General features: G+C 51.4%; 1 protein-coding gene across 1 annotated transcript in view; it reads left to right on the forward strand.

Moving 5' to 3' along the window:
- LOC109382229 (2'-5'-oligoadenylate synthase 3-like) overlaps positions 1-11,645 on the forward strand; it is a 43,815-nt gene that overhangs the window by 16,154 nt on the left and 16,016 nt on the right. Inside the window, 9 exon segments of the mRNA XM_019641576.1 lie at positions 464-637; positions 2,001-2,286; positions 3,332-3,507; positions 3,848-4,086; positions 4,987-5,134; positions 5,650-5,861; positions 6,059-6,157; positions 8,108-8,354; positions 10,391-10,661. Coding sequence (XP_019497121.1) covers positions 464-637; positions 2,001-2,286; positions 3,332-3,507; positions 3,848-4,086; positions 4,987-5,134; positions 5,650-5,861; positions 6,059-6,157; positions 8,108-8,354; positions 10,391-10,661 — 1,852 coding nt within the window.

Consider the following 11,645-nt stretch of genomic DNA (forward strand, 5'->3'; position numbering starts at 1 on the left):
CCAGCGACTCACAGCAGCCCAGCTCCAGGTCGAGCTGTTGTTCACCATCTTAGCTGTAGAGGGTGCAGCGTCACTGGCCCTCATGTGGGATCTGACCCGGGGCCCTGCTGCTCAGAGCTGGTACTCCCAAGCCAACTCTTAACCAACGCGCCACTCGGCCGGCCCCACATTTGCTATTTGGCGCACGATCTCATAGCCAGTGCTTAACACTCAAGACAATCCAGTGAGGCATAGACCTCGTTCTCACCCCCATTTAAAGGTGGGGAAACTGAGGCTTGTGGTGGTGGTAGAACCAGAACTTGAGCTCTGAGCCCTCTGATGCTGCGATCTGCCAACCAGCTGAGGAGAAAAAGGAGATAGAGGAGATAGTGGGAGCCTTATCCTCATAGGCTATCCAGGGACAGGGCCTGGGTGTTCATAGGGAACACGTCTGGAGCTGACCCTGCCTGGGTTCTCTCTGCAGCCCGCTCTCCTTTACCAAACTCCAGCCGTGGACCTCGACAGGTTCATCTGTGACTTTCTCCAGCCTGACCGCCAGTTCCTGGCTCAAGTAAACAAGGCTGTTGATACCATCTGCTCATTCCTGAGGGAAAACTGCTTCCGGAATTCTTCCACCAAAGTGCTCAAGGTAGTCAAGGTGAGTCCCCAGAGAACTGAGGACAAAGAGGGTCCCACAGGCTAGTGATCTCTCCCAGGCCCCTGCTACCCACAGGCTAGTGATCTCTCCCAGGCCGCTGCCAAACTTTCCCCACTTCTGTGGCCCCTGCAGAAACCAGTACAAGGCCAAGCAGAGAGGAGAAAACAATGCAGTCATGGGAAAATGGCTGAGGTAGGGCCCAGGTGTTCCCACCAAGTTTCTTTTGGTTGCTCATGCTAGCCGACTCAAAAGAAGCAACGAAAAGGAATGCGTTGGCTGATGGAAATGGAAATCTCTGGAGTAGAGCTCCCCTCAGGCACAGCCAGATCCAGGAGCCCATGCTGGGTCATCCGGACTCAGCTTTTCTTTCTAGTTCTCAGCTCCGTCTTCTATTTGGACAGGCCCTGTCCGTATGACGGGCCTTAGCATCTCTAAACTTCTAGAAAGAGGAATTCTCTTTTCTCAAAATTCAAAGAAGTCTAGGAACTGAGTGTCATTGGCCTGGCTCCATATCTATTAGCCAATCAACTAGGGCCAGGGAGACATCATGCGCTGACTGGCCGAGCCTGGGTCACATGGTGGAGTCAGCCCCATGTAGACCTCACGGGCTGAGTGTGGGGGAGGGATGAATCCCCCAAAGGAAACCCGAATGCTGATCCCAGAAGGTGGAAAGGAAGCTGGGGTAAACAAGAAGTCACATTATCCACTGCACCAGATACGAACTCAGTTCACAATTGGAGTCACGAGGAGACGCAGGTCAGCTCTGGAAAGAGTGTCAGCATAGATTCAGCCAGTGACAAGTCTCAGGCCTGGTGACTTGCTGTGAGACCCCAGGCAAATACCTTCCCCTCTCTGATCCTTGCCTTCCTCATCCATAACACTTGAGGACAGTAGCCTGAGTCACTGGTTCTCAACTGTGGCTTCACTTGGAATCACAGGGAGGCTTTAAAAAAAATATACTGATGTCCATCCCCCTCCCAGGCAAATTAAATCACAGCCTCAGAGGCATAGGAGCCAGGCAACAGTCATTTTTAAAAGGTCTCCTGATGCAGATAAGCTTGAGAACCAACTGCAGGCTTAAAAAAAAAAAAAAAAAAGAAAAAGAAAATTCTCAAATCCCAAACATGATGCAATGAGAAATTTTGCATTTGTTGGAGGGTTTAAACTTATGCCTTGTACATTTCCTTTTCTCACAACTATGCCATATAGTAACCCCATGTTAAAGATGTAAGACAGAGAGGTTAGGTGACTAGCCCAAGGTCACACAGCAAGTTCTTAACTCCAAGTCCAGGGCCCATAGGCTCTGGCAGGAGGATGTCAAGCAGTACTTCAGGGGTCAAGCCACCTGCCTTGTCCTCCCCAGGGTGGCTCTTCAGCCAAAGGCACAGCTCTGGGAGGACGCTCAGATGCCGACATAGTGGTGTTCCTCAGCTGCTTCAGCCAGTTCACCGAGCAAGGGAACAGGCGGGCCGAGATCATCTCGGAGATCCGAGACCAGCTGGAGGCATGTCAGCGGGAGAAGCATTTCGAAGTGAAGTTCAAGATCTCCAAGTGGGACAATCCCCGCGTGCTGAGGTTCTCGCTGACATCCCAGACGATGCTGGATCAGAGTGTGGACTTCGACGTGCTGCCAGCCTTTGACGCCCTAGGTGAGATGCCCAGGCCTCGTCCCAAGTAGGGGAAAAGCAGAGACAGGGCTGCCAGGGGCAGTTGTAGAGGTCATGCAAGGAACACCTGTTCACATTTTAGGTATGTGTGTTTATCACAACTCCCCTGCAAAGTGTCTGGAGGAAGGAGCACCTTTTCCTCATTTACGCAAAGGTGCTACATGGGCTAACAGTGGCCCCGAGCTGCGTTCTCATCCCAGCAATTCCACCAACATGCTGGATGACCTTGAACAAGGGACACCTCTATCTGGAGCCTTGGTGTCATCATCTGACGAGAGGGACATTGAAGTGTTTCAGTGCATCGAGTATTTGTGTACTACCTCCCCTACCTGCTACAGACCTGTTCGATCAGTCCAATCAATAAATGCACCTACTATGTGCTCAGCACTCTTCTGGGCATTGAAGATAAATCCCTGAACAAAACAGACATAAATCTTTTTGTATGTGTTCAGTTCCGAGTTTGAACAGGAGAGTTTGCCAAGGGAGGGAATCCCCGTATCTCAAAGTACACATATTTGCTTCCTGCATTTTGCAAAACAGGTAGCAAGGGAGAGATTGACCCAGAAATGTATTGGAATCTATTCAATTCCTCAGTTGAGAGAGCAAGAGCTTGACTATCAAAGAATGCCTGTAAGTGCGCTGGAGCCAGACGGTCACCTCTCACCACAGACAGTTCTGTCACCTGCAGGCAGACGCTCTGAGACGGAGGCTCTGTCCCTTTGATAGAGAGGTGAGCAGATGTCAGAGAGCCGTTGAAGACATGTTAGCTCCCAGCTGAAACTTTCTCCACGGTGGGAAAAACATGGAGGTTGAAAGGGGGCAGAAAAGGGAGTAAGATGCTCACCATGGATTTCACACTGGGTGATGATGCCACGTTTGTGTTCCGCCTAAGAACACCCCGTGGCCTCTCAGGGGGTCCCAGACCACCCATAGGGAAACACCCAAGTAGGAGACCTCAGAAGTCCTTTAGTTGGCCCCACTGTGACTCCAGGGAATGAAGTGCAGGTGACTTTGCTCCTATCTCCAGGCCAGCTGCGCCCCCACTCCAGGCCCCACCCTCAAGTCTACGTGGACCTCATCCGCAACTGCCACCACGCAGGCGAGTATTCCTCCTGCTTCACAGAGCTGCAGCGGGACTTCATCATCTGTCGCCCCACCAAGCTGAAGAGTCTGATCCGACTGGTGAAGCACTGGTACCAGCAGGTTCGGCGCAGGGACGACCGGGGCCACTCTCCCGGGCTCTGCCTCAGGAGCGCTTTCCTGGGAGGAGGCAGGCCCAGTCCTGGCTGGAACCCTGGGTTGGTGGAGCAGAAAGAGGGATTTGTCCTAGCTGCGGGACCTTAGTTTCCTTATCTGTGAAATAGGGCTGACATACGAATAACCGTGTCACAGGACTTGCTAGGATCATGCAAAGCAAGGCATCTGGCACAGGAGGTGCTCAGTAAAAGTTTGGGGGTGGGTTTGCTGGCTCTGGGAGGGTCCCTTCCCATACCTCTTCATTGCCAATATGGGCCAGCCAATCATCTTTCTCCTCGTTCCCTAGTGCAAGAAGAAAACCAAGGAGAAAGGCTCCCTGCCCCCGCAACACGGGCTGGAACTCCTGACGGTGTATGCCTGGGAGCAGGGTGGGAAGGACCCCCGGTTCAACATGGCTGAGGGCTTTCGCACTGTCCTGGAGCTGGTCACCCAGTACCACCAGCTCCGTGTCTACTGGACCATCAACTACAACTATGAGGACAAGACCATCAGAGACTTCCTGAAACAGCAGCTTCAGAAGACCAGGTTCAGGCCCACCCCCAATGTCCCAGAGCCCCAGATCCAGGGTGACGCTCTCCCCCCACCTCCTGAGGGCACAGAGCAGAGACAGGAAAATCTGCTTTCTAGAACTGAGCTCCTTTCTAGAAGTGATACCCTTAGCACCTGAGGGACAGGCAGTCAGTTTCCTAGTCACCTGTGAAGAGAGTTGCCAGATGAAATGCAAGACTCCAAGTTAAACTTGAATTTCAGATAAACAATGAATACCTTTTTAGTATAAGTATGTTTCATACAGTAGTTGGGATATACTGGTGCTTTAAAAAACAACCCTCATTCATGGTTTATCTGAAGCTCAAATTTAACTGGGCATCCTCTATGTGTATTTCTTAAATCTGGTGACCCAACCTGTGAACTCACCAGGTAACATAAGCATGTCTCATGCTTTGGGATTTTGCCCACCTCTGAAACGCTACAGAGATAGCAGAGACGCTTTCACGAATTTGTGATGCATCTCCAGGCAGTGGGTAGTGGCTACTTAGGCTGACGCACTAAAAAGGGCTCTACGGTTGTGAATTGGCTCAGCTGAAAAGAGTGGCCTCATCAGTTAGTGACGTCTACCACAGGTGCGGGAAGGGAGAGTGTTGGAACCAGTGCTATGGTTGATTAACGATGCCTGCTTTACTTGCAGAAGGGGCAAGCATGGTTGATTGGTAATGTCTGCCTGGATGCAGACGGTAGAAGGGGCCTATGTGTAGCTTATTTTCTATCCTGCCCTCTAGTGTGTGTGCCTGGAGCACAGAGGAGTCTCTGGGCCCTGCCCCTGACCCCTCCAGAGTGTTGGGTGAGGAAGGAGAATAGTCCAACCAATCCCCCAAGGGGACACCCGGATGTTGCCAAGAATAAAACCGACTTGGGTGGTAATTCCAGGCCCATCATCCTGGATCCAGCTGACCCGACGGGCAACCTGGGCCCCAACGCCCGCTGGGACCTGCTGGCCAAGGAAGCTGCAGCCTGCATATCTGCCCTGTGCTGCATGGGCAGGGATGGCACCCCCATCCAGCCATGGCCAGTGAAGGTGAGAGACCTGTTTGTACAGCAGGGAGCATCCTTTGTTGGGGAGCAATGTGGTCAGAGGAGGGGCATGACTCCTCCCAAAGGAGAAGGGTCCAGTCAGGGCCCAGGTGTGCTCCCACATTCCCCATGTCCTGTCTGTCCATGTGGTCTTGGCTTCTCCAGGAAGGCTAAGGGTAACCGACATCTTCTGTAACCCTCCACAGGCTGCTGTGTGAAGCCCAGAAAATCAGTGGTCATAACAGATGGACAGATGGACACCAGCCCTCAGCATGGGGAGACTCAGGGACACCTGCCAGATGTGTGTGTGTGTGTGTGTGTGTGTGTGTGTGTGNGAGAGAGAGAGAGAGAGAGAGAGAGAGAGAGAGAGAGAGAGAGAGTCCAGACTCCATAGATGGGCACCAGCCTGGGTTTCTAGCTTCTCCATCACCCTTATGACTCTAGCAGTCCCTCTCATTGGACGCCTTTTCATTGCAGGCCTCCTTTTGTTCACCTTTCCTGTTTCATTCATCCCCTCAGTGTGTACATCTTGACACCATGCCCTACTTGCCTTCCTGGATTTATACTGAGTTCCTCTCTTTCCTCCTGACCTGCTGGAATGCCACCAGTGGGGTCCTCCATCCCAAATATCAAAAAGTGAGCCAATGCCTAAACAACGGTGCTCAGCCCGTTCCTGTCTGCCCTCCAGAGAAAATCCACCAGGTCCATGCAGGAGGCACTCCTGACCTCTAGTCCAGCAACAGTATCCCACTCAGCATGGAAAACAGAAAGTACTCCGGGAATCGTAAGCAGCAAGGGATTCCATCTGAACCCCTGGACGGGCTGGAGGAGGCTGGAGCCACCACTGGACTATTCGTTTTAAGATTAAATCACCACGGCTAAATCAGACGTCAGGCTGCTGCTGCGGCATCTGCCAACATCACTGCAGCCATCACCACTGCCTCACACCCTCGAAGCTGGGGTCCAGACCCGGGACAGCAGCCACAAACATCTCTCAGAAGTTGGCAGCCACCAGCACTACAGGAAGGTGGCTTCTGCCTCCCTCCTTAAACACAACCTAAATTACAGCCAGAACGCTGGCAGCAGGGGAGTCTGAAAAGTGAATGCTTCATCTCCCACCCCCTGTGGCACAGGGAGGAATGGATGCCGAGGGACAGTGTCCGGGACAGCGTCCCCATCAGAAACACTGTGAATATCTATTGGGTGGGTGAGGGCATGGTCCACCCCAAAGGGGAGGACCAGGAGACAGAGAGAAAGCAGCCGTGTTCCTAGAGGATACAAGAGTAAAGGGGTCTGGGTGACAATGATGTGTCAATGTAGGTTCTTCAATTGTAACAAATGCCCCACTTTGGGGAGCGTTGTAGTGGAGGAGGCTGTACTTGTGGGGGAGGAAGAGGTATATAGGAAATCTCTAAGCCTTCTGCCCAATTTTGCTGTGAACCTAAAACTGCTCTAAAAAACACAGTCTACTTCTTTTAAAAAGTAAAGGGGTATAATATCTGCAACATGCACTCAAATGTGATAATAATAATACTGATCAGAGGTACATACAGAATGAGGGGCAAGTGTGAAAATATTCTGGGTGAAGATGTAAGGGCGTTCTTGGTACTCAACTGGCAAACTTTCTCAGTGTTTCAAATTATTTCAAAATCAAATATTTTTAAAATAAAAAAAAGATATATTTTAAAAATAATAAAGCACGGACTTTGGGATCAGGTAGTGTGGAATTCTAGCCTGGCCAGACAACTTAGTAGCTGTGTGGCCTTCGGCAAATGTTCCCCCCTCTCAGAATCTCCGTGTTTTCACCCAGATAAGGAGCCTTATCACCGCCCTTGGTGTTACAGTAAAAGTCAGACAAGGGCAGGGAAGGACCTTTAGTGGGCAAGGTTCTCCAGAGACACGGAACCAACAGGAAGGGCTGATGTTGCAGCTGTATCTGCTGGTGGAATTTCCTCTTCCTTGGGGGAAGTCAATCTTTTTTCCAGGAAGGGCCTCAGCTGATTGGGTGAGGCTCACTCACATTATAAAGAGGAACCTGCTTTACTTGAAGTACTTTGATCTTGTTAATCCAATCTAAAAAATAAAAAAAAACTCTTGCAGAAAGATCTAGAATAACATTTGACCAAATATTTGGGTACCGGGCCGGCCGAGTTGACATACAAAATTAATCACCCCACACCTTGGTGATGTTCGCTCCTGTGTCACAGAGGCAGCCGGTGCGAGCCCTGTGGCAGTTTAATTTTCACAGCTCTAGACACAGAAATTGCACACCTGTCTCCCCTCTCTGACCTGCGTGCTTCTGAGCCTGTTTTCTGTCCTCACTGGGTGAGATAAGTGCCTGAAGAGGCTCTGCGGGTGTTCATGTGTGCTGAGGTACCGGGCACACACAAGCCCCCACCCGCTGACTCCTCTAGGACCTGGGTTTGCCCAGTGGCAGAAATGAAACCTGAGTCCGGCTCAGCCCTTGCCTCGCTGTGTGTCCCTAAGAAAGTCGGTCACCTCTCTGGGTCTTTTTCTCCTCACTGCTGTCAGTGAGGCTGAGTTCTCAGGCGACTGGGAACAGGAAGAAGGAGAAAAACCCTCAAAAGACGACCTCTGCCCCTGTAAAATTGTATTTGCTTAACAAACACTTATATACCACTTGACACATGCTACACCCTGTTCTAAGCACTTTGCAGATAAGATTTCGTCCTCGCGTTATCCCAATGGGAGAGGTACCGCTGTAATCCCCGTTTTACAGATGGGGAAAATGAGGCACCAAAAAGGCAGGCAATGTGCTCAGGGACACAGGTCTTAGCAAGTATCAAGCCCTCATAATGGGGCTCCAGAGGCTGCGTGTTTCACCACAAGGACTCCTTGAGCAACTGAAAGGTAGATAACCACAGCTGCAGGGGTGGGCAGGACTCTGGGTGGAGAAAGTCATCTGGGAGTGCTCTGTGAGTTTCAGTTTCCCAGTTCCTTGAGTTTCGATTTCCAGACTGGCAACACAGGAGTTGCTCTTTCTCCTCTGTCTCCCGCTCTGCCATTCGCTGTCACCTCAGCAGCCAGCAGGAGCAATGGGAAACGTGGTACAGCCACTGCCTGCTCAGGAATTGGATGCCTTTATCCAGAAATACCTGAGGCCCTTTGAAGGCTGTCAGAAACAGATCGATGAGGCTGTGAACACCATCTGCGATGCCCTGCAGGAGACCGAGGAGTTCCCCCTGGTGACAGGTGTGGCCAAAGTGAGTGGAGGGCTGGGGTCAAGGCTTCTGGGAGCCAGGGATTCACTGTCCACTGGATGGCAGAGTGACTGAGTGCTGAGCACCTACTGTGTGCCAAGCCCTAGGTGCAGGGCTCATCATCTTGTCCTCCTCACCCTCGAGTGAGAGGATGGGCTATAGTGTAGAGTCTAAGAGCACAGGCTCGGGAGCTGGCTCTGCCCTTTACTACTGTGTGACCAGGGCAGGTTGCTTAACCTCTCTGTGCTCCAGTCTCTGCATCTATAAAATGGGAGAGGAATACTACCCCTCTCAAAGTGTTATGAGGCTTAAGCACCTAATGTCCTTAGTGCAGGCCCTGGTACATAGTTGATGCTCAGTAAATGAGCTGTGATTACTCACCGTTATTGTTTCTCTCCTTCCTTCGCAGTAAACTGAGGCTGAAGGATTTCAGTAAAACCACCCAGAAGGTTGCTCTGTGGTTTTCCAACAGCAAGAGGGGTTCGGGGGCCCTCATCAGTTAGAAATGGTTGGTCTTATGGGCACAAACCCCAGAGCTGAGATTGAAGATTCTGGGCCTTCAGGGGAAGAAAGGGCACTGAGAAAGCGCCAGGACCCCGGGGTGGGGAGGGCATTAGCGACTCCCTCACCCTCACCCCACCCCCATGCTCTCCAGCGCTGGTGCCCCACTTCCCTGCAGCCACAGTGCTTTCTGGCCTCTACCCTTACACACACCCACTAGCCCCGCCACTAAAGAGACACCTGGACACTTGGTGCCTCTTGCCTTGCCCAGATTAGGAAACTGAGGCACAGGGAAGTTATTTAATAGCTGGCATCAGAGTTGGGTGAAGCCCAGGTGGGAGCACGCACCCTTCACCATTGTACCACCCTGCTTCTCAGTAGGGTTAATTTTTTTTCTAATTAAAATAAAACATACAAAAAGAAAAGTACACAGCGCTAGGTGTGCAGCCCGATGGGTTACACAACGTACGTGTGTAACGACACCCAGATCAAGAAACAAAACATTCCCAGCCCCCAAGGGCCCCTGGGCCCCCTATCCTGTCACGCACTCCTGACTTCTAACAGTGTAGATTAGTTTTGCCGGCTTTTTTTTTTTAAGATTTTTATTGGGGAATTGGGGGGATAGGAACAGTGCTGGGGAATGGGGGGAAGGGAAACAGACAAGTTGCTGTCGTTTTGTTCTTCAGTCTAGTTGTGGAGGACGTTGCTTCACTGGCCCAAGTTGGCACCATCATTGTGCTCTTCCTGGGTGAGGCACATCAGTCGCCGGCTTCTGGACGGCCTCTCACTGCGGCTGCTGGCCGCTCACGCTGGCTGCTGGCCGCTCACGCTGGCTGCTGGCTACACACGGTAGCCCATGGCAACCCACTGCCACAGGGGCTGCAGCCTACGCCGTCGCCGGCGACTCACGGCAGCCCAGCTCCAGGTTGAGCTGTTGTTCAGCATCTTAGCTGTGGAGGGCAGTGTCACTGGCCCTCATATGTGGGATCCGAACCGGGGCCCTCTGGCGTCCCAAGCCAGTTCTTAACCATCGCGCCACTCTGCCGGCCCAATTTTTTGCCGGCTTTTTTTAACTTTGTCACACGACCAACTGGCTATCCCACTTTGCCTGGGACCGAGGGGTTTTCTGGGAAATGGGCCTTTCAGTGCTAAAAGTGGGTGAGCCAGACAGGTTGGTTGCCCTGTATAAATGACTTCATGGACTGTGAGGCTTGAAGGTATGGTTTCTTTGACCCATCCTGTTTCTGAAATTCTGTGGTTGTGTGCCAATGTTGTTGTTGTTGCATAGTATTCCACTGCATGGACACACCACATTTGTCCGTGCTAGGGTTGATGACCTCTGGAAATGCCTTCGGGCTGGGGCTAGTATGAAGTGTTGCTATGGTCTTCAGGTAGACAAGTGGATACCTGCAACTCAGTTTTAAGACTATGGTGACACTTTGGGCTTTTGCTCATGTTGAGAAATACCACTGCCTGCTGGGGTGCCCCATGACCCCCAAGAGCCCAGAGTCTCATAGCTGCTTCTCTGTCCCTGGCAGGGTGGCTCTTATGGCCGGGAAACGGTCTTAAGAGGCAACTCCGATGGTATCCTCGTCATCTTTGTCCGTGACCTTGAAGAATTCAAGGATCAGATGGAAATCCCACATGAAATCCTCGACAAAATCTGGAAGCGCCTGAAAGACTGTCAGCTTGAAAGGAAGCTGGAAGCCAAGATGGAGATCCAGACGCCCCATGGCGGGCTCACCGTCCTGCTGTCCACAAGATCGCAAAGCATCACTTTTGAGGTGCTGCCTGCCTTCAATGCTCTGGGTGAGCTCTCCTGGCTGTGTGTGTGTGTGTGGGCAGGGGGGGGGGAGTAGGGATCTGCAGGGGTGTGTTGACAGAGAAAAGTCCAAGAAAGGGGTGGCGGGTAGCCACGTGGTCCTATAGGCTGGGGAGGGAATAGATACCACTGGTGCTTTCCAAAGTGAGGGACCATCAGCCTTTAAGAGAGGAGGCCTCTCCTACCCTGGGCTTACTCTCTTCTCTAGAACTTCTCCCCCAATTCCTAACTGACTTTGGAAAAAAATGTTCTAGACCAGGGGTCGGCAAACGGCGGCTCGCGAGCCACATGCGGCTCTTTGGGTACGTTCCATCTCAAAAGTTTGCCGACCCCTGGAAGAGCCACTCCTGTCCCTCACAACAATTTAAAAATGACTCGAGAGCCATAAATATATTTTTACATAATCACCATGATGTGAATAATATCCTTTAAATTTTTTATAGATGAAACTATGATGGTTTTATTTTCATTTTCAATTTTACTTCAGAGCCACATGTACACACCCAAAGAGCCACATGTGGCTCACGAGCCGCGGCTTGCTGACGCCTGGCGGCTCTTCCGTCTCAAAAGTTTGCCGTGCCCTGTTCTAGACTCTAGAATCTAGAGCAGAGCTTCTCAAATGGTGATGTGCACACAAATCACCTGGGCACCTTGATACAATGCAGGTACTGATTCAGGGGATCTAAGGCACGGCCCAGGTATTTCAAACCAACCTCATAATGCTGCAGCTGGTCCGCGGACCACAGTTGAGGATTTAGACCAGAATATATGTTGGTTACAGAAAGAGGATGAGACAGAAATCTGGGAAAAGTTCAGGTGGGCAGGCATTTGGAGTCTTCTGACCAGGTCAACATCGAGGCAAGGACCTTCCATGGGCAACTGGTTAGATAATTGGATGAATGGATGGGTAGATGAGTGGATGGGTGGATGGATGGATGGATGGATGGATGGATGGATGGATGGATGGATGG

This window comes from Hipposideros armiger, unplaced genomic scaffold, assembly GCF_001890085.2.
Source record: "Hipposideros armiger isolate ML-2016 unplaced genomic scaffold, ASM189008v1 scaffold_62, whole genome shotgun sequence".
NCBI lineage: Eukaryota > Metazoa > Chordata > Mammalia > Chiroptera > Hipposideridae > Hipposideros > Hipposideros armiger.